The 23,561-nt window shown below is 37.6% G+C and overlaps 1 protein-coding gene across 6 annotated transcripts in view; it reads right to left on the bottom strand.

The window, feature by feature from the left end:
- The window catches only part of TOPAZ1 (testis and ovary specific TOPAZ 1), a 100,341-nt gene extending 80,428 nt beyond the window's left edge, over positions 1 to 19,913 (bottom strand). Inside the window, exons 1-5 of one of the 6 annotated variants that reach the window (XM_060638044.3) lie at positions 19,569 to 19,913; positions 18,938 to 18,999; positions 16,536 to 18,613; positions 6,291 to 6,352; positions 5,469 to 5,596 (exon numbers count right to left, since the gene is read on the bottom strand). In XM_060638044.3, coding sequence (XP_060494027.2) covers positions 5,469 to 5,596; positions 6,291 to 6,352; positions 16,536 to 18,613; positions 18,938 to 18,999; positions 19,569 to 19,779 — 2,541 coding nt within the window. In that variant the 5' untranslated portion in view covers positions 19,780 to 19,913. Of the gene's footprint in view, positions 1 to 5,468; positions 5,597 to 6,290; positions 6,353 to 16,535; positions 19,000 to 19,568 lie in introns of all 6 variants that reach the window. The other 5 variants (XM_060638047.3, XM_060638046.3, XM_060638048.3 and 2 more) reach the window with 5 other exon arrangements.
- Between the last annotated feature and the right edge of the window lie 3,648 nt (positions 19,914 to 23,561).

Below are 23,561 nucleotides of genomic sequence, written 5' to 3'. Positions count from 1 at the left end.
CTTTTTGAATTAATATTTTTGGTTTTTTTGGAAACCCTGTAGTGGAACTGCTAGATTGTATGGTAGTTCTATTTTTAGTTTTTTTTAGGAACTGCCATACTTTTTTTCCATAGTGGTTATACCAAATTACACTGTTACCAACAGTATACAAAAGTTTTCTCTGTATCTTTTTCTCCATATCCTCACCAGCATTTGTTATTCCTTGTCTTTTGAATAACAACCATTCAGACAGATGTTAAGGTGATATCTCACTGTGGTTCTGATTTACATTTCCATGATCATGAGTGATGTTGAGTACCTTTTCATGTGTCTGTTCACCAACTGGATGTCTTCTTTTGGAAAATGCCAATTTAGGTCTTCTGCCCATTTTTAAATCAGATTGTTTGTTTTTCTTTGTCATTGAGTTGCAGGAGTTCTTCACATATTTTGGACATTAACCCCTTATCTGATATATGACTTACAAATGTCTTCTCCTGTTAAGTTGCCTTTGCATTTTGTTGTTTGGTAGTTTCCTTCTCTGTGCAGAAGCTTTTCTGTTTCATGTGGTCCCATTTGTTTGGTTTTGCTTTGTTTCCCTTGCCTTTGGAGTCAGATGCAAAAAAACTTTGCTAAGATTTATGTCAAGGAGATTACTGCTTATGTTTCCTTCTAGGCTTTATGGTTTCAGGTCTTAAAGTCAGGTCTTTAATCCATTTTGAGTTAATTTTTGTATATGGTGCAAAATAGTAATCCATATTCATTCTTTTGCATGTAGCTGGCCAGTTTTTCCAAAACTATTTACTGAAGAGACTGTCCTTCCCCCATTGTATGTCCTTACTTCCTTTATTGTAAATTAATTGACTGTATATACTTGGGTCTATTTCCAGGCTGTCTATTCTGTTCCACTAATCTATGTGTGTTTTTATGCTAACACCATACTGTTTTGATTACTATAGGTTTATGGTATAGTTTGAAATCAGGGAGTGTGATACCTCTGGCTTTGTTCCTTTTTAAGACTGCTTTGGCTATTCAAGGTCTTTTGTGGTTCCTTATACATTTTAGAAGTATTTTTTCTTGTTCTGTGGAAAATGCCATTGGAATTTTGATAGGGATCGCATCAAATCTGTGCATTGCTTCGGGTGGTACGGTCATTTTACCAATATTAATTCTTCCAATCCATGGGCACAGAATATCTTTCCATTTATTTGTGTCTTTAATTTCTTTCATCAATGTCTTATAGTTTTTTAAATTTTTTCAAATGTTTATCTTTGAGAGAGAGGGATAGACAGAACACGAATGCGGAGGGGCAGAGAGAGAGAGAGAGAGAGAGAGAGAGAGAGAGAAAATCCAAAGCAGGCTCCAGGCTCTGAGCCATCAGCATAGACCCCGACACAGGGCTTGAACTCATGAACCATGAGATCATGACCTAAGCCGAAGTTGGATGCTTGACCAACTGAGCCACTCAGGCACCCCAATGTCTTACGGTTTTCAGTGTAACCTATAGTTTTTGGTTAAATTTATTCATAGGTATTTTACTCTTTTTGATGTGCCCATAAATGGGATTTTTTGGATTTCTTTTGTTGATAGCTATTATTATACAGAAACACAACAGATTTTTGAATATTAACTTTGTGTCCTGAAACTTTACTGAATCCATTTATTAGTTCTAACAGCTTTTTGGTGGAGTCTTGAGGGTTTTCTATATATAATATCACGTCACCAGCAAATAGTGATGGTTTTACTTCTTCCTTTCCAATCTGGATATCTTTTATTTCTTTTTCTTGCCTAACTGTCCTTGTTAGGACTTCCAATGCTATGTCGAATAAAAGTAGGGACAGTGGGAATCCTTGTCTTGTTCTTGATCTCAGTGGAAAAGCTTTTAACCTTTCACTGTTGCATATGACATTAGCTGTGGGTTTGTCATATACAGTCTTGATTATGTTGAGGTACATTCTCTACCCACTTTGTTGAGTTTTTATCATCAATGGATGTTGAATTTTATCAATGTTTTTCTGTATCTATTGAGATGATCATACATTTTTATCTTTCATTTTGTTAATGTGGCATATCACATTGATTTGATTTGTGGATGTTGAATAATCCTTGTATCTGTGGAGTAAATCCCACTTGATCATGGTGCACAATCCTTTTCATGTACTGTCGAATTCCTAAGGTTGAATTTGATTTTGTTGAAGGTTTCTGCACCTGTGTTCATTAGGGATCTTGGCCTGTGATTTTCGTTTTTTTGTGGTATCTGTGTCTGGTTTTAGTATCAGGCCTTGTAAAGTGAGTTTGGAACTGTTTCCTCCTCTTCAGTTATTGGAAAAAGTTTGTGAAGGAGGGTAGGTGTTAAATCTTCTTTGAATGTCCGATAGAATTCACCAATGAAGTCCAGTGGTCCTGGACTTTAATTTTTGGGAGGTTTTTGATTGCTGATTCAATCTCCTTACTAGTAATTATAATCAGATTTTCTATTTCTTCATAATTCACTCTTGGAAAATTGTAAGTTTCTAGGAATTTATCTATTTCTTCTAGGTTGTCCAAGTTTTTGGTCTATAATTCATAATTCATAGTGAACTATAGTTCATAGTATTTCTGTGGTATCAGTTATAACTTCTTTTTCACTTCTAATTTTATTTGAGTCCTGTTTTTGTTGTTGTTGTTGTTGTTTCTAAGTCTGGCCAAAAGTCTTGTAAATTTTATCTTTTCAAAGAACCAGCTCTTGGGTTCCACTGATCTTTTCTACTGTCTTTTTATTCTCTATTTCACCTATTCCATTCTGATATTTATTATTTCCTTCCTCCTACTAACTTTTGGCTTTATTCTTTTTCTAGTTCCTTCTGATGTACCATTAAATTGAGATTTCTCCTGTTTCTGGAGGTAGGCCTGCATGCTATCAACCTCCCTCTCAGAACTGCTTTTACTTCATCCTGTAGATTTTTGTATGCCATATTTCCGTTTTCATTGTGTCTAGGTATTTTTTTCTCTTTTGATTTATTCTATGATCCACCAATTGTTCAGCAGCATGTTGTTTATTCTCCACATATTTGTGATTTTTCTGATTTTCCTCTTGTAATTTATTTCTAGTTTCATACAATAGTGGTATGCTAGATATGCTTGATATGCTTGATGGGATTTAAACCTTCTTGCATTTATTGAGACTTGCTTTGTGACCTAACACCTTATCTATTCTAGACAATATTCTGTGTGAACTTGAGAGGAATTTATATTCTGCTGCTTTTGGATGGAATGTTCCATATATATCTATTAAGTCCATCTGGTCTAAAATGTCATTTAAGGTTTATGTTTCCTTACTGATTTTCAGTTTTTTTTTTTTTTAATTAAAAGGATATTTTTAAATACTTACTTTTGAGAGAGAGAGAGAGAGAGAGCGAGCAGGAGTGGAGGGGGGGAGCAGAGAGAGGGAGATACAGAATCCGAAGCAGGCTCCAGGCTTTGAGCTGTCAGCACAGAGCCCAATGTGGGGCTTGAACCCACAAACTGCGAGATCATGACCTGAGTGGAAGTCGGCTGTTTAACCAACTGAGCCACTCAGGTGTCCCTGATTTTCAGTTTTGATGACTGATGTAAGTAAGATGTTAAAGTCCTCTACTATTATTGTATAGTATATACAATTATATACTTTGACACTCTTATGTTGGGTGCATACATATTTATAAATGTTATATTTTCTTGCTGGATTGACTACTTTATCATTATGTACTGCATCTCTTTGTCTTTAATTACACTCTCTTTTTTAAAGTCTATTTTGTTTGATACAAGTATAGCTGCACCAGCTTTTTGTTTCCATTTGCACTGAACATCTTTTTCCTTCCCTTTACTTTCAGCCTGCGTGTGTTCTTACAGCTGAAATGAGTCTGGTAGGCTGTATATAGATGTTTTAGGAATTCAGTTTGAACATGTTAAGTTTTATATGTCTAACTGGACATCCAAGTGGAAAAATCCAGTAGACAACTAGACATAAAGGTCTGCAGTTCAGAAAGTCCAGGCTGCAGTTATAAATTTGAGAATCCTAGCACACAGATGGCATTTAATTCAATGAGGTTGCATGAGACCATTTAAAGAGCAAATCTACATAGGAAAGAAGAACACATCATGGTCTAGGCTCTAGGTCATTCTAATATGTAGAGGTCAGGGAGATTAGGAGACACCAGCAACATTAATTGGGAAGTTGCAGACAGAAAGGCAAAAAGTAAACCAGGCAAGGTTTACCCTGAAAGTCAGGGTTTCAAGGAAAGTGTGATCAACTGTGACAAATGATGATAGGTTAAGTAAGATTAAGACTGAGAAAATGTTCATTGGATTCGGCAACAAGGAGGTCAACCAGAGAGTTAAAGGATAATTCTGGTTGCAGTAAAGGCAAATATCTTTGGAATGGGTTCAAGAGAACTGGAGAAGAGAAACTAGAAATAGTGGGTATAGATATGTCTTTTGAGAAATAGGGTGACAGCTGGAAAAAAAATGGGACTTTGTAAAGGTTTTTGTTCTGTTTGAAAATGGGAGAACAACATGTTTATATACTGATGAGAATAATCCAACAATAAAAGAAGAATTATTGCAGTAATATTTTGAGAGAGAGAAGAGATGGACTTTAGCACTTAAGTGGAAGGAATATCCTTGGCTAAATCATCTATTGTAATTGAAGAGAAGCTGGAGTTTGGGGAGCAGATGCAGGTTAAGTGGCTAATGTTTTGGTAGGGAACCAGGATGCTCTTTTCCAGTTACTTCAATTTTCTTGGAAAGTAGGAAACTAGGTTGTTAGCCATGAGGATGAAAGAGCAGGAATAATGAGAAAAAAGAAAGTATGAAATAGTTGCCTAGGAAGTCAAATGAATTATGCAAAAGGTCAGGACAATCATACACATTTTCTGGCAGAAAACAAGAACAAACTTTATATCCAAACTTTTCCCCATAACATATGCCAGTGGTATGTTCCGCCATCGCTCCAATATGCCTTCTGGATCTGTGGTTAAATAACTGCTGTGTGCATTCATAGCCCTTGAGCACTAGGATATTATTAAATTTTAAAGATCAAGTGATATTCAGAACTTTGTGTTTAATGAGGCAGAAAAATATGTAATAATTTAGAGACTTATGTAGGTTTGAGACCAACTTCAGGACACTAAAAAAAACAAACAAAAAAAATAAATAATAATTAAATACCTTATTTTCCCAGACAAGTGAAACTTGTAAATAGTGTGCTTATGCAAAGCATCAAACAATATATCCTTAGGAGCAGAATGATGCAATTCTTTTCCTCAATAAAAAGGTGTTACACTTGTCACCTGACCACACTGTTACGATGAATTTCTGTATTATAACTATTTAGACCAAGAAATAAGAAAATGCAGAAGGTTCCCCCAGTACCTTTTCATCCAAGTCTGAACTACTGACAGCATCATTAAGATGAAATTCTGCATTACCACTGTTTAGACCAGGAAATAAGAAAATGCAAGAGTCTCTTGTACCTTTTCATCCAAGTCTGAACTTTTTATGTGTTCACTGAAGTCTCCCAGATTTTCACTTTCAGAGGTCTCATTAGTAATTTCCCCTAGGGAAATGTTTTCACCTTTGGAATCATGTTTTATCTCATTTGCTGAAAAGAAAGAATATTCAACTGTAGAAACTTCAAACAGTGAAATAACTAAGTTATTCAAAGATTGTTCTAAAAATGAGTTGGAATTCAGACTCTTTTAAAGTCCAATGTGACAAACATAAAGTAGTTTTCAGCAAACTATACAATTATTCCTCCCTCTTTCAAAATAACTCCATTATATTAGATATAAAAAGAATGGCACTAAGACAAACTGAGATATATCAAGATAAATTTAAGAATGTTTCTTGATTATGTCCAGTTATTTTAAATATGTTTTTAAAACTTTAAAGTACAATTAACTTTCAAAATATTTCCTGTGAAGACCCAGGTATTCAAACTTATGATTAACTGTAAATTACAAAAAATTATAAAAAGGATTCAGATTTAAAATGTGATAAAGTTTAAATACATACTTCCGTTTAAAAATAATGCCACAAAATTTCTAAGGTCAATGATCCTCTCTTTTGTAGATAAAGCTGAACAAAGTTACTTACTAAATAATCAAATGGAAAATCTCTCAATCTCATCTGTCAACCAAGCAATAAAACTGAGGAAAACTGACAAACTATAAAACATGTTTTAACAAACTCTAAAATGAGAAGCTTCCTATTTTCATGAATTCATTTTGGCTAGGCCTGAATAGAGACACAAAATGATACTTCAATATACATATTTTGAAAACGTCAAATTTTACCTGCTGACAAGGCAGCACAGACCTCTGACTTCATCAATCCAGAATCCGGTACAGGAAGTTCTCTATTATAAAGCAAACAGAGCTTGAACATTATAAAGGATTCTACACAGATCCACTTCTCTAAACATTATATATTACCAGCTTTAGTAGCTGGTGAAGATCAGCTCAAGTTCTCCAAGGACAGAGTATTACAATGGAGGTTCAGAAACCCAGCACACCCAAGTAGATTCCTCATTTGGTTCTTTTAATCACACACATAAGCCACAACTGTTAGGGAGTGCTGCCATTCAAACTGCTACTCAGGGAGAACCCGATGACAGTTCTAACAGTTCTAAACTATTACACCCATACTAGAAGATGTTTAACCTCTACTCTGAAGTTTATGTATGTACAGCTTACTGCCAATGTAAAAAGGAAGACAGTTTGACAGCTGTTTGAATCTTTTTTTGTAGTCTCTAAAGACCACATATGGTCTAAAGGTTAAGGGTATAGAGATCAGAGTTAGATCAACCTAGGTTCAAATATTGTTCTGCCGCTTAACTGTGTCAACTATGACAACATTATTTCTTTCAGTCTAACCATATCTGTAAAATGGGAATATCACCTATCCATGAGGTTATTGTGAGGATTAAATGAAGTGTTTTTAAAACCAACAGCATAGACTCAACAAATGAAAACTACATTTATATGAGCGACAAATGGCTAAACATTTCTCCATTTTTAAAAATTTAGAAATATATAAAAGAATAAAATATAATAAACGCCCATAATCCCACCATTTTTTTCATTTAATAAATTCGTTTTATTAAACCCAGCCTACAGCTCTACAACCGCTCACTGGTTCAAGATTACTTCCTACTCAAGAAAGAGAAAAACTAAACAAAGTATTTTATACATCATTCTTTAAAGTCTTTGGAAAACAGGAAGTATTTGCTCCCTGACATAAGATCTAAAACAATTGGAAACATATAGTTTAAAGAATGGAAAAAATAATAATATGAACAGAAGGCTCATACAATTTGACATGATGAGCAGAACACATCCCCAATCCTGCCCATTCATATCTGAGAACTGTCATGTCCTTCTCTGAAATAAGAAAGAAATCAGGTATCATTCTTAACTCCTACCTATGATTAATCAATCAGATTAATCAATCTTCACTTCCTAAATCTCTCCCAAATCCACATCCACTTCTGTTTGAAGTCATCATGTCCTTTGGCCTCATTATTACAATAGCTCCCCGCCACACCAGAGCTACAATGATTTTTAAAATTTAAAAGTCCTTTGGTGAATCCCTATATGCTGTTAGGATAAAGTTCAAACTCACCATGACTTCCAGTTTATCTAGGATGGTCTGTTTAGTCCTGTTGTCTTGACTTAAATTATTAAAAGCTCCTCACTTCACTCTCAAAAGTTTTGCAGTTCAGAAGACAGATTCTATGGTCATTCTATTTGTAAAGGATGTAATTTAATGACTGAGCTTTCTGCACATTTTGCAGCTTTATTTCTTGCCATATGAACCCTAAGCCATGGAACATTATCTCTGTTTCTCAGTTGTGACATGCCTTTCCCTGTGGGCCTTTATACAGGCTATTACTCCTATAACAAAATTCTATTTACTTTTCTTCACCAACTGGCTAATTCTTGGTAATTCCTTTAGTGTTCATCTTAAATACCATTTTGAAAGGAAGTCCTTAACATCTCACACTTCTATTATAGTTTACTGTACTTGCTTAAATATCTGCCTCTCTTGGTGGATCAAAAGCTTAGGGAGGACAAGGCCCAGATGTGTCTTGTTGCCCTCCATATATACTCAGCACCTGACATCTTCGTAGCCAGGCACCACAGGGAGACCCAAATGAAGATGCCTCTCTTCTGTCTAGGAACTCCCAGTATATGGGAGGCTCACATACAAGCAGACGTAATATACTGAGATAAGTGCCAAGAAAACTGCTAGAACAAATTCCTAGAATACCATCTCAGATGAGACTTGAAGGATAGCTGAATAAAAAGAAAGGGACTTGCAGATAAAGTAACATAATGCAAAAGGACTCAAGTACATGACATACTGTAGAAACCACAAGCTGCTTGCTGTGCGTATCTGTTATTACCCTTTTCCCCCCTTCCCCCCACCCCCCAAAACCATATTTGTCAAAGAGAGAATGGATGCAATCCACTAAAGAGCCTTAAAAAGACATGCCAAGCAATTTAGACTCTATCCTCAGGTGGGCAGAAAGCCACTGAAGCAATGTAAGCAGTCACTGGCAGATCAATTTCTATTACAGACTATCACTACGGAGGAGGATAAACAGAGAGTTCAGGGAGAATTAGCCAGGAGCTCATTACAATAATCTAGGAGAAAGATGAATAAGATAGCAGCAGTGAGAATGAGAGGAAGGAAAAACTGTGAGAGATTAAAGTAATAGCATGAATACAATTAAGTGTCTCAATAAATACACAAGAACTGAAGGATGTTTTTGCAGTTTCTAATTATCCTGAAAGTTACATTCTCACATAGGTATAGCTCCAGACACATAGGAGGTTATATCTGCAAACAAAACAAAAACCATAAACAGGCATATAGCAAGTATACTGCTTTAATTTCAATTTCAAAGTACTATATTAAAATAGTATTTTTAATATTGCTGGTATAGCTTATAAGCATGAGAAACTTTTTACTATGAATAACTAGCTCACAGGAAGGTAATATTGTACATGCTGCTCTTGTTAGAAGTAATTTAATTTTGTTTTGAAGATGAGAAACACAAAGAAATTAAATTCATCTAAACTACAAAAATAATAAAGCAACACTGTAATGCACATAAATATTTTACAGTTTTGTACTGCTGTAATGAAAAGGCACAGCTCTCCCTTGATGGAGTGGGAAGGTTCAAAAATGAAGGGGAGGATGAGGAAAGGAGAGAAACGAACAGACTTGAGTGAAGCTATAGAAGTACAGAGAAGCAAAAGAGATTTGAGCAACAAGGAGAGGGGCGTAAAACTGAAGAACAACATGGATTACATCAAGTTTATCCTCCAACCACAGCATTTTATAAGGGAGTGATGAAGTTTAATAGGTTCCACCCAGGACTTGTTGTTTTTTTTTTTTTTATAAAACAAAATTTAATACAAAATATGATACATCTCTCATAGTAGGGAAAATATTGTTTTTATAAATCTGTTTCACACACTCACAAGTATGTACTGGATTGTAATGCAAAATGTACCTTTGCTATGGGTAACTGACAAAAAGTTGAGCAGGACTGCTCTAGAATTATTACTACCAGAACAAGTCTGAAAACTATGCCCAAGAAAAATTCAAAATGTTATTGCTTTCTTCTGAGATGTTAACTAGCTGACTTGAGGTCAGTGTTCACTTATTTACACATTCACATACTGCTTCTAAATAGGGCCGCTACAAATTTACTGAGGCAATTTTTCTGTAGATAGCAGTGGCCAAAAGCAGAGAAATATTATAGTATCCAGTTCATTGGGCCAGAGGTTGCCTGGCCTGATGCCCTGGTGTGAGGTGCTAGGTCTCTTGCTACTACAAATGAGTATTCCATAAAGTACAATATCATATATTCTGGCAAAGACAAAAAAAAAACAATGGTTTATGTGACCCAAAAGAGAAAAAAGTAAAAATAAGAATGACACTTCTTCAAACTGCCCCACCGCCACTTTAGAGAGGAAATGACGGAGAAAAGAGATGAAAAGTAGATTAATGTTCTGTGGCAATCTGTAGAGTAATCAAATTAAAGTCTTACAAATAACTAAAATGGCCCTGTTCTAGCAGGCTGTTTTGGGCTGAGGAGCAAACTTCAGAGCAAGCTACCCTGGGTTCAGATCCAGGCCTTACTAACTTACTAGCTGTGTGTCCTTTGGAAAATTAAACACTTTGATTCAATTTTAAGGAGGGCTAGTTTTGGAGAAACTGAACAGACATTTTTCCTAAGAAGACTCAGAGATGGCCAATGAACACATGAAAAGATGCTCAATACCACTAATCATCAGAAAGGTGCAAATCAAAATCACTTCATACCTGTCAGAATGGCTAAAATAAGTAACACAAGAAATAACAAGTGTTAGTGAGGATGTGGAGAAAAAGGAACGCTTGTACAATGTTGGTGCAACCACTGTGGAAAATAGTATGGAGGTTCCTCAAAAAATTAAAAATAGAAGTACATTATGACTCAATAATTGTACTACTGAAAGAAAATGAAAATACCAATATATGCACCTCTATGTTTACTGCAGCATTACTTACATTAGCCAAGATAAGGAAGCACCCTAAGTGTCCATCGATAGATGAATGGATAAAGATGTAGTGTATACACACAGGAATATTACATAGCACTAAAAAAAAAAAAAAAGGAAGAGGTCATACTATTTGCAACAACATGGATGGACCTACAGGGTATTATGCTAAATGAAATCAGTCAGACTGAGGAAGACAAATACTATATGATTTCACTCGTATGTGGAATCTAAAAAACAAATGAATAAACAAAAAGCAGAATGAAACCTATAAAGAATGAACTGATGATTGCTACCGGGAAGGGAGGTATGGGAATGGAGAAAGTGGGTTAAGGAGAATAGGAGATACAGGATTCTAGTTATGGAGTGAAAAATTCATGGGAAGAAAAGGCACAACATAGGAAATATAGTCAATGATATTGTAATACTATTGTAAGGTGACAGATGGTAGTTAAACTTGTGGTGAGCATAGCATAAGGTACAGAGATAGTGAGTCACTACACTGTATACCTGAAACTAATACAACATTGTATGTCAACTGGACTTAAAAAAGAATTAAAATAAAAAGGGCCAGTTTCAACCTCAGAATTATTCTACTAAATAATGTAAGTGATGTATCTAGCACAGGGTAGACACCAAATATCAGTTCTGATAATTCAGTGTAAAATTTTGCACTATAGAGTGTCTCAGATATTCAGTGGAAAGGCAGAATGGAGCAACGTAAGCTTCTTAAAAGACAGGCTACAGAATCTAAATATACAGGGAGAGAAAGAATGTCTTCTGAATCATCTGAACAACCTTGGTGTCAGGCATTTTTCCCTCTAGAAGTTTGTGTTTATTATTACCAGCTCCAGAAGGTACAATGCTCTTTATGGATTTAAATCCAATTTGCAAAGGTGGTGTAACTGGTCCTCATTGATCACCAGCATTAGTCCTGTCCTGGTGACTTCAATTTCTGATGCTCAACTTTCCAACCATCTTAATCTGGCATCACCCTATTTATCCAGTTTTATTTCCCAGTACTCATCAACATCTATTTGCTTTAGAAAGAAAGGATTCACTGTCTTCATTTACATATATTCTAATCTAGATGCTTGAGGCACAGCCTACTATGACAGAAATTTAAAGTTTAATTCTCTCCCTTCCCTCAAAGTATGAGGGACTGGGCTTGCAAAGGTAAATGAGACATGGAAACTTCCTACTCTCAAGAAGTCCAACAGTTTAATAGGCAAGAGACATGTAAGCTATTACTATCATAACATCAGTGCCATAATTGTGATAGGAAAAGGTGCTATGGGAACAGAAAGGGCTCCTAACTCTACCTGAAAGAGTCAGGAAATGCTTCATAATCTGCCCTCTACAACCATATTCATGTTTACCTTTACCTTATGCCTACCTTTTCTTCATTAATTTTCTTCCCCCACCAATTTTTTTTCCTTCTTCCCCTTTATTAAATCTAAATCAATCCAAATTTCAAGGATCAGTACAAATTCTGACTTTTCCAAGATACCTTTTCATCCCTCTTTTCTAAACTACTAGTATTTCTTAGTACTTGTTTATGTATTTTTGTTTCAGGCACATTGATTTTTCCTCCATACCTACACAGCAATTCCCTCGAATGCTTGGCAGATTCTTAAAATCTCAATGATCCACTGTATAATATCACTCAACTTATATCTTAGAATATAATAAAATTGTGATTGAAGATAATCCTACGTTCTAGGTCAGCACTATTATAGACAATCTCAGGCTAATGTATTTACAGGCTAATTCAAAAGTTTTATCGTTGTCAAAAATTATGCATTACCAAGCTCATCAGTTCAAGTGTTAGTGGATTAGTTCCAATATGCTTCTGATAATTTGGGTTTTAAAATGAACTCTATCCATTGTAGAGATCAAAAATGAATAAGCATTCTAACATAACTTACACATCTTACAAATTCTCCCTAACCAAGTCTGAGAACACTTCCTCCAACAACTGAATCAATTCAGGTTTGACTATGTTTTAACAGTAAGAAGCAGCCCAGAGCTTCTGACAGTATCTGCCCTAACCCTCCCATACTTTTTTTTTTTTAATTATTTTAAAAAAACCTTTTCTTAGTGTTTATTTTTTGAGAGACAGAGTAAGAGTGGGGGAGGGGCAGAGAGAGAAAGGGAGACACAGAATCTGAAGCAAACTCCAGGCTCTGAGCTGTCAGCACAGCAGCGCCTGACGCAGGGCTTGAACCCATGAACCACGAGATCATTACCTGAGCCGAAGTTGGCCACTTAACTGACTGAGCCAGTCAGACACCCCCTAACCCTCCCATCGTTAAGTTCTGTTCCTGTAAAATACAAACACGGTCTAACAGGCTTCAACCTCTTAGTGTCTTAGAGGAAAAAGTAGTATATGACCCAAAAACTGGTTGATGAAAGGGACAGTTTTGAAATTTGAAATTATATTTTAAGCTTCATTTAGTTCTAGAATCATTAACAACTTTGTGTCCAACTATTAGCAGACCCTGTGTTTATCATACCTCCATTTTTCCCCGTTAAGGTTGATCCTAGCACTGTGGATGATTAAAAAAGGGGTATTTCTATTGCAGAAAAAATATTAAAATAACTACTGAGGGGACACCCGGGTGGCTCAGTTAGTTGAGTGTCTGACTCTTGATATCAGCTCAAGTCATGATCCCAGGGTCATGGGAATGAGCCACACATTCGGGTTTGCACTGAGCATGAAGCCTGCTTAAGATTTGCTCTCCCTCTCTCTCTCTTTCCCTCTGCCCCTTTCCCCGGCTCACACTTTCTCTAAAAAAGTAAAATCAAATTAAAAAAAATACAATACAATAAATAACAACTGAGGAAATTTTCAAGTTTACTTGAAGACCAAAATTTCAGAAGGAGATATGAAAAAAAAAAGCCAATAAAAGTATAATTGGCACTTTTGAAATAAAGGGAAATGAGGTTCAAAGACAATCAGAAAAATTATCTGAAGTAAATTTGATACTGCAAACCAAAATGGTTCACCTTATCCAGGAAAAACTGACACATAATTACCAATCCCAAGACAGAAAGTAAGAGAAACAACTGATAGCTGATAGGAGGAAGACGAAGTGGAAAGGGAGGAGGAGGAGGAGTGGGGGAAGGGCTAGGAGGAAAAGGCAGCAGTGGCAGTTGAGAGAGGAATGATGGGAGAATTAGGTTTGGCTTCAGACTTCACAACGAAGTCAGAAAGCAGGCTGGAATGACCATACAGTTGTAAAGAGGAAAAAACATAAACTGAAAATTTTATACCCAATTTTGCCTACACAATAGTTGTTCTTATGTATCCAAGATCTTAAAGAACACAGCAATCATGAACTCTTCTTGAAAAAAACTGCTCTGAAATCTATCCAACTAAGAAATGAATCAAAACAGCCAAAGCAGAGGAAAGTACAAAGAATAATGGTAGGGACTGAATCAATTTAAATATATAACTTAAGAGAGTCTTTGGGAATTCAGATTACTGAAGAAAATGTAAATGACACAAAGCTTAGCAATATAAAACATTTTTTTAAAACACAAAAGTTGGGGGCAACACTGGTAGAAAAGCCAAAGTGTACAGTTATGCTCATCTTTCATGTTTGGAAAGCAAATGCTGCTGTCTGAAGTTAGAACATAATTTTTAAAAGTCATGATAAAATTCAAGCTATTAAATATTTCTTATTAACTTTAGAGAGAGACTTTTCGAAACTAATCTCTTGTGATACAGAAGTATATTGTTTCAGCAATCCCTTTAGCTTCATTTTAGTTCCCTTTCCCCTCAATCAAGAATAAATAAAATTAGGGGCGCCTGGGTGGCGCAGTCGGTTAAGCGTCCGACTTCAGCCAGGTCACGATCTCGCGGTCCGTGAGTTCGAGCCCCGCGTCAGGCTCTGGGCTGATGGCTCGGAGCCTGGAGCCTGTTTCCGATTCTGTGTCTCCCTCTCTCTCTGCCCCTCCCCCGTTCATGCTCTGTCTCTCTCTGTCCCAAAAATAAATAAAAAATGTTGAAAAAAAAAAAGAATAAATAAAATTAAATATTTTTACTAAAAAATAACAATATAATTTTTCTAAAATATGTCTATGCATATGCCTAAATAGATGTCTGAAATGACTACAAATTGTTAGCAATTGATTTGTTATTTTGGATGGTAGGATTACCCCCCTTTTATACTTTTAATGTAATGAACATGTATCACTTTTTTCAAAATCAGCCATTATTCTAAAAAAAAGAATAGAAAACAAACTTCCTAACAATTCACATTTCTTTCTACCTTTGGTGGTAGCTTACTGTCAACATCTTATTAGCTAACGGAGATGTCTGCTCTATTTAAATGCAGGATTTGCTCTAATTTCCCTTTGTATTCCTCAAAAGAAGTGTGGTATACCAAGAGTTAAAATCACCTTCATTAACTACCTCCTTTTGAACCCTTACTCCTCACTCAGTGCCATGCTAAAACCAAAATCTCCTCTTTGATTTAACCCACACAATCCAGAAGCAAGTATCTTCCCCTTTAACAGATAAGGTAAAATAATTTGCCTAAAAGGTCCCATAGCTGATAGGCGGCAAGAAGATTAAAAACCGATAAAGACTATAAAGGTCAAGTTCTTAATCATTAAATTTTTTCTTTTTTTAGCACTAATTCTAAAGTAAGACAGGCCTCAGTTCATAGCCAGATTATGTTATTAGCAGTGTGACCCTAGACAAGTGACAACTTGTCATCTTTCTTTTTCCATCTTTGAAATGGGCAAACTATCATCCTATCTCATTATACTGCTAAAAATACATAATAAAGCTTAGTCTTCCATTTGGCAAACAGAAAGTACTCTATTTGATAAGTTAAAAGCTCTTGAGGGGCGCCTGGGTGGCTCAGTCGGTTGGGCGACCGACTTCGGCTCAGGTCATGATCTCGCAGTTTGTGAGTTCGAGCCCCGCGCTGGGCTCTGTACTGACAGCTCGGAGCCTGGAGCATGCTTCGGACTCTGTGTCTCCCCCCTCTCTCTAACCCTCCCCTGCTCATGCTCTGTGTCTGTCTCTCAATAATAAATAAACATTAAAAAAAAAATTAAAAAAAAAAGTTCTTGGAACACTAAAAACATCAAGAATATATCACAAAAATAACTAAGTAAAATGTATAAATACCAAAGAGACTTAAGTAATGTAACACTGAATCTTAGTGGAAAGGGTTTTCATGTTTCCTTTTGAGTCTGTTCACAAAACACTGCATTATTCAAGTGTTGTAACGTATAGATTAGAGCTTGAAGAATCATAAAAATTTAGTAAAATATGACATAACATAAAATAAAATTTGGATCAACCAGAATAGATCAAATTCCTGAGCATGAAGGTTACTACTTGGTTCCATTTACAGTTGCCTTAGGCAAAACTGCCCTCTTTGGGGACTAAACCATCATTTAAAACCATCACCTTAAAAGTAGAACCACGAGAAAAATTTTACGCCATTTTCTTCTGAAAAGTGGTTTAACTTTTGATTCTACTCTCAAGTCCTAAATATGTCAAATAAACCTTTCCAAGGTTTCTGTGTTCCTTGAAAAATGAATTTTTTATCTAATAAGGAAGACACAGAAAATGGGTTAAAATGTACAGTACTGTTCTTAGTAACTTGGCTGAAATAAAAGTATATCTGCATATTTGTAATAATTTAAGAACATAGGAAAATAAATTTAATTGACTTTTGAAAGCATCAGTGTCAGAAATTTACAAATCACCATTTTAAATTCTGAACTGCTAATGTGCCCATAATATCCAAAATAAAATTGCTTTATGTTGACTCTAAATTTTAGCATAATGACATTTCCAGGTTTCAGCAGTAATGTGTTATATTACATTTAGTAAATAACTGTATTAAAAACATAATGGAGTTTCAATGATCACTGAATAAATCAGTGATACCTAAGAGCAGAAAGTGCTTTTGAAACCCCCAACAATAATCTGCACCAAAAGGCATACTTTAACATGCATACCTCAAGTCATCGCTTGTTTCTTTTTTTTCTGGAAGTTCCACGTGCTTAGAGTCTGTTGATTGGTGCTCTTCGGCAACAATGGGATCCTGGCTTATCATAGGGACCTCTGAAGTAAATGAGAGCTCCCCTTCATTGGAGACCCCAAAGAGATCTGGGTCATCTTGAATGACATCAATTAAGAGGACATCATCTTCATATGCTTTCAGAATATCTGGAAACCCCATTTTAATTTCTGAAAAGTTCTTAGTCATTTCTCTACCACTAACTTCAGAGAAAACTGGTTTGAATGTTTCTTGTTTATTAGAGAAGGCACAACTTTTCTCCATACACCCAAGATCACAAGAAAAACTATTTCTTTCAATTGTGAGAGAAACAGCTTCCTTATTAGAAATAATATTGCCTGGTTCAGAGATGCAGTTAGATGGTTTAGTATCATTGCTTTCCTTTAAAAAGTTTGGAGAAATACCACAGGAATTCTTACACATGCATGAGTCAGAATCAGCTTGCACTGGAGTTACACTATTTTGTATACTCAAAGACTGAGGTCCTGATGTTACTGTGGAGACATTTTCTTTACTCCTACTTTGTCTTACCTCTGCTCCAGATAAATTGTCAAGAAGTTCTAGGGGACTATATGCATCTCTCTCTGATGACCTGGCATTTATTTCTTTTCTTTTTTCTGTTTTATTCTTAAGTAATGGAATTTTAAAATTAGTCAGTCTTCCTGTGTTCAATATTTTAACCAAGTCTGGAACCACAAGTGTTTGCTTAGCAATGCATGCTTTTCGATGAATCGTTTTGCCTAGAGAGTTATTTGCTTCCTGGCCATCCTGTGAAGCCACTGTCAAATTAAGTTTTGTTAAATTCCCTCTATCTTTTTTTTTACTTCCTGTTAAGTTTTGAGTCACATTAGTTAGCGGAGTATCTTCATCAGTATTAGAAACTACCTCTGACCCACTTCTGCTCCATTCCTCTGACTTCACCTTTTTACCATCATCAATTGTAGGTTCCTTTATAATCGTCAAAGTAGGCTCTACTGCAGAGACTGAAGACAAACAACTTAAATTAGAATTCAATTTTTCTTTGCTTGAAGATTCACCATTTGTTTTTGTTATGGTACTCTGTAATGATAATTTAGAATCAATTAAGTGAGTTTGATTTGTTTGGTGTTTAAGAAAATCATCTTGCCTAAAACTTTGCTGAGACCCAGGAAGAAAGTTATTTGAATCTGGCAAGGAAGACTTTTTCCAACACTGGGCAGATATTCTAGCACATGAATAACAAGGCCAAGTTCTTTTACCAGTCATCGGTATTGTTCTGTGACAGCCTGACTTCGATTCTTCAGCTTCATTTCTCAAGTCTTCCCGTGAAGATCTCTTTTCAGTAAGATGGCAATCACTAGATAATTTCACTACTGAGCTTTGCATTGACTTAAAATACTCTTCCGGCTCCATGCCTTTAAATCCTAAGGGCTCTGAAGTGTTCTTTGTTTCTTCTTCCACAAGTGGCTCAAGGGTTTTCTGAAACATAGCATTTACATGATGTTCAGGACTTGTATTTTTTCCTATTTCTGGAAGACTTAATAAATGATCCATTGGGGAGAGTGTATTATGGTTTACTTTTCTCAAAACTTTTAAAGGACTTTTTTTAGCCTCTAAAGTCTCTGCTCCTTTGCCCTCAGCACCTGTTTGGTTGTCTTGTAACACCAATTCAGATTTGTTATACACATTACAGCAGTTCATCTCAATAACCATTTCATCTCCTTTTTCAGACACTTTCATCCTTTTCCTGGGTTTTCTCCCAATATTGTTCTCCTCTATTGAATATTTATTTTTTTCATTTTGAAGGCAGGAAAGCAAGCCATTAATTTTACTTTGGTGTAAATCAGCTTCTTCAAATAATAACCTATTTACTCCCATTAAGTGTTCTTCAGTCTGTAAGAGCTGGGGAATATTATTTGTGTCACTCTTATCTGCAAGACTCCTGAGGTTTTCTTTCTTTAACTTCGAGGAATTTTCTGGAACGTGCATACATCCACCATCAGGTTTATATGCAAGGTTATTTCCATCATTACAACCCTTGGGATGGGGGAAAAAATTGTAATCATGTAATTTTAAAACGGAATTATTTTCTACTCCAGGTGACAAGCTGTTACAAGAATATTTTGGAGTATTCTTGTACAGTTCATCTTGGAATTCAACCTTAATATTTTGTGTAGCCTTATTGTCAGTTATTTTGAGAGGGGGGCTCTCTAAGCTTTTAAGTTTTTTAATTTGAATTCTTCTTTTAATACCTTCTACCAAACTCTCCTTACCCAAAGACTGCAAGAAAGCCATACTTTGAACTTCACTGCACTCCACTGTTTGGAAAGATTCCAAACTGGTTAATGATTCCTTTCTTACCAGGTCAATCCCTGGCTGTGGATCATCACTTGAAGCTTCAGTGACTTTTCTTTTTTCCTTGGCTGATCAAAACAACAAAACATACCAGAAAAGATTTTTATATTGAGGAGGAAAAAGCAACACCACTTAAAATAAAAAACTGTGAAGCCATCCACATTTATTTCCCTGAATAGCTAGCTGTATGGGAATACACTTCTGTTTTCAAATGAAAAACCTAATTTCCGCTAAGGAACTCCATACAAACCCGTATAAATTCCAAGCCAGCTGAATAATCGCTAGCATCAACATCACTTCACAGTAGCCAAAAGGGACCACTAATAGGAATTCCTCTGAAAGTAATTCTGACCAAGGGCTCCCGGTCAATCACGCGCATCGGTAAAGCTCAATGCAAATTCAAGTTACACACTCGTGTGAAACAACACGGGGGCAGGCTGAGATGCAAACGCTAGAATGCGGGCGATCTAGGAGGCCTCTCTCACTGGTCCTCCCGGCTGCAAGGGGAGCTCCGCCTCCTTCGCTGCTTCTAAGGCTAAGCCCCGAGGGTCTGAGCGGCCCGAAGCCCCCCACCCCCGCCAACCCTGGCCCTCCTCCCGCCGCCTCACCTCGGCCTTCCCAGTCCCATACGCCTCACCCTCACCCGACTTGTCACTTTCCACCTCTTCTCTCCCAGACGCTCGGGCCACCATTCTCCTCTTCTGCCTGCTCTCCTCGCGTCCCGTGGCCTCAGGGCCACAACTTCCCGCTGCGCCTGGCCCTGGCCGCCGGCCTCGCTTCCTCAGGCCTCGCGCGTCGCCTTCCCGCCCGGGGGCCGCCGCGGGGCCCGAGGGCAGCGGCGGCCGCATCCGCCCTAGGCGGCCAGCCCAGTCCACGGCCAAGGCCCACCGAGGCCTGCCGCACCCACTCACAGGAGCCCACCAGCCGCGCGAAGGCCGCTCCCGCCGCGGAGCTCCTACCGCCCTCAGCCCCGCTCCGTGCCGCCCGCCTGCAGTCTGGATCTGGGGCGGAAGCGGAAGTGGGGCCCGCGCTACCCCCCGGGCAGGACGGGCGGGGCCCAACGGGCGGAAGTGCCCCAAGCAGGTGCGGCCTACGCATGAGGGCCTCGATGCCCGGGTCTGTGGCCCGAGTCGCCTTCCTAGGCCGGAACCTCCAGCAGCCGCTGGGGGCCCTTTCTCTCGCCTGCTGCCCCTCCTGACTAGCCACTGGCAAAGATGAGTGTCAGCCAGTGGCTTCTAACCGTCCCGTCCTCTGGGGTCCCGTTCCTTCAGCCTTCTCAATATAGTCACCCACATACCGTATAGACACCTCAAGCTCCAGATGTGCAAAACTGAGCTTAATCCTTCCTCGACAAGCTTCCTCCTCCTGTGTTGGTGGATGTGCCACTGTCCACCCATTTGTGTAAGCCGAGAATCTAGAAACGATCAGAGACCACTTCTTTCCACTTCATTCGCCACAGCCACATTCATTACATCTGCTTGATTCTACTTCCTGTGTTTGTCAGCCACTCTCTCTGCTCTTTGCCATTACTTTGGGCCTGGCTCTCAGAATTTGACCCACGGCATCAGCCTCCTAAATTGTATTCATGCCTCTGTCCTTATGTAACCAAACCAACCTTGAGTTTGCTACTTGGTGAGCCAGAAACTGCACCAGGTTGAGTTGTCACGCAAAGAAAAGTTCATTTGCAGCAAATAAGGAGATAATAGGGAGTGGCTTCCAAAGCCATGACTCCAAGAACACGGGTGAATGGGTTCCTCTCATTTAGGGTTAAGTTGCATATTTAGATAGGGAAGCCTTGTCATCATATGTAGGGTAGGTAGAAGTTGTCCATGTGCCTTAAGGAAACATGCCTATACATACGTTGTTTGTTATATAAATGAGGCTGAGGATCCTTCTGGGGTTGAGATTTTATTTATTTATTTATTTATTTATTTATTTATTTTTTAATGTTTATTATTTTTGAGAGAGACAGAGTGTGACCAGGGGAGGGGCAGAAACAGACACATAACACACAGAATCTGAAGCAGGCTCCAGGCTCTGAACTGTAATCACAGAGTAGGACACGGGGCTCGAATTCATGAACCACAAGATCATGACCTGAGCTGAAGTCGGACACTTGCTTAACCAACTGAGACAGCCAGACGCCCCTCTTGGGTGGGGATTTTAGTATTATGATGAGTTAAGGTAATCATCAGTTATTCTAGAGGTCATAACATGGTCCATCTGCACAAGCATGAGTCAGAAGTTAAATTCAAACTGGTCTGGGTGGCCTGGGCTGGCTGGAGGTCTTAGGGCAGTCGCTATGGCTGAAGGGAAGTTTCACTTCCCATTTACCCAAGTTAAGAGATGAGCTGGAAAAAAGAGATTAAGGAAAAATGTGGAACAAAGGTCAGTGAATACAAACAGGTGTGAGGTAAAAGTCAGGTCTTGGTGTCCGGCAGGTGCCACTTGTGGTATTTCAGTGAGGTTTCCACCTGCTGCCAGGCCTTGCCCTGCCCCTCCCATGTCAGAGATCCTGGCATTCCCAGATTGGTCCTTCATGAACCTCCTTTACTTAGAGACTGAAACTAGCAGAAAGAAGTCCAAACCTTTTATGGTTCTCTCCTGTGGCCACTGAATATTTAACAAATTTTGTCTCTTGTTGTCCCTGTAGGGGAAAAGTTGTGCTTCAGTGGAAAACTATATGTAGGAGTCACCCTTCTGCATTATCTGATTCTGATTCTATGGGACATATCTTACTAATTTTAAAATAAGTGGTAGCAATACAAAATAATGGTCTCTGGACATGCAAATCCTGTCTTAGCCTCAGTTGACTTCCCACTCTCACTGTGGAAGAAGCCAGTTTTGCCTCAATTGGCACATTCATTTCAATAGTCCTGATCTGTGTGTCTGCGTTTTAGACTTATCCTTTGAACTGGTATTTATAAAATCTGCCTAATGAGAGAAAGTTAGCACAAGTTCATTTTTACATCTCTATGAGAGTCATGACTTTATCTTTTTTTTTGGAAAACTATCTTCTAACACCACACATATCCTGCTCTTTATATGCTGTGTCATGCTTATGCGTCTTTACATGCTAGTCCTGGAAATTCTTTTTTTGCTTTTCTGCTTGGTGAACTACATATTCTCCTTCAAGATTTAGTATGAGGGTCACCCCTCAAGGAAGCTTCCCTGCTACCCTTCTCCTTACGTGTGTGTGTGTGTGTGTGTGTGTGTGTGTGTGTGTGTGTGTGTGTTAGAGGCAAGGAGCATCAGGTATTCCTGCCTGCCTGCTAACACATTGCTTTCAGCTCTTTCTATCTCTTTCAGGGCAGATACCTTCTGTTAATCTTTGCATTTTGTATGTTTTAAGATAAACTTGGTGATTTTTAACACAATGTGTGTGGACGTAAAAGGCTGGTAGGTATGATGCACAGACTACTATGGCAGTTTGGATGAGCAGTTTAAGAGGAGTATCCTTAGGAGCTTCTATAAAATAGAACTCGGGTAAAGGAGGTGTAAATGATCTAGAAACTTCCCTTGTTTCTTTCTTCTTGTGAAAAACCCCCAGTAAAAGGGAAACCAGTTTAAGAATAACAGAATAGGAAAAGCTATTTTAGGGAATTCAGGCTACATGCTTGTTCACTTTGTGCCTCAGTTTTCTCACCTGTAGAATGAAATAATAGTGTCTCCTGAAAGAAACCAAATATGTTACCCAAAATATGACTCTTTGACATAAAAATTATTTGGAGCTAAAGACAATTAGGAAGTAGCAAATACAGAAAAAGCTTTCTCTACCTCCCTCCCCTTGCCCTCTGCCTAAAGGCAGGATGTAAATTCTGCTTTACTGGAGATGACTCTAGACTTTACCATCATAGAGCTGGTACTAGAGGAATTTTCAAATAAACCTTACTCCATTAGTTTCTTCCCATATATTGATCTTCCTGCAGTTTGCCACCCTAGGAAGACTAAAACCATTTTCCTTTGTCCTGCCACTTCTAAACAAAGCTATTGTTCTTTGTTGAAGATGATAGCATCTTATAGGCCAGAGTTCTAAGCCATCACTTTGAGTTACCCTTTGTTGAGGTTTCTCCTGCATGATGTACACTGTATTCATTAAACTGTTTTTCTCTTATTAATATTTTTGTTAAAGAGCCCCAGTGGAGGACTAAAGATGTGTAGAGTTTTGTGTGCAAATATTTGTAAAGCACTTAGAACAAATGCCTAGCAGGTTGTAAACATTAGGTTGATTTGTTAAACAAAAACCTCAATATGTCAAAAGATAGATTCTATATAATTCTGACATTTATTGCCTACAAAATATTTTTTTGCTACTAAGATCTCAATAAAATAAAAGATAAAAATTCAAGAATCCAGCTTCTTTGGTCTGAATAAAAACAGATGATCTTAAATACAGCTATAGACCCAAGAATTTAAAAACTTTTATGACCCATAACTGTTAAGCAATGCATAAAAAAAGAATGGGAAGAGTTTAGTAGCATAGGAAATTGCAAATTCAAGCAATTGAGTGTTCTGAATAAGAAATTTCTAATCTTTACTACAGATTTTAAATTCCCCATACCAAACTGCTTTCACAGAAAACCATAAGAGATTAGGTGTGTTTATACAAGTTTTCATGGATCTCTTGTTC

This window comes from Panthera onca, chromosome C2 (assembly GCF_046562875.1).
Source record: "Panthera onca isolate mPanOnc1 chromosome C2, mPanOnc1 haplotype 2, whole genome shotgun sequence".
Lineage (NCBI taxonomy): Eukaryota > Metazoa > Chordata > Mammalia > Carnivora > Felidae > Panthera > Panthera onca.
This window is presented reverse-complemented; position numbering and strand designations above follow the sequence as displayed.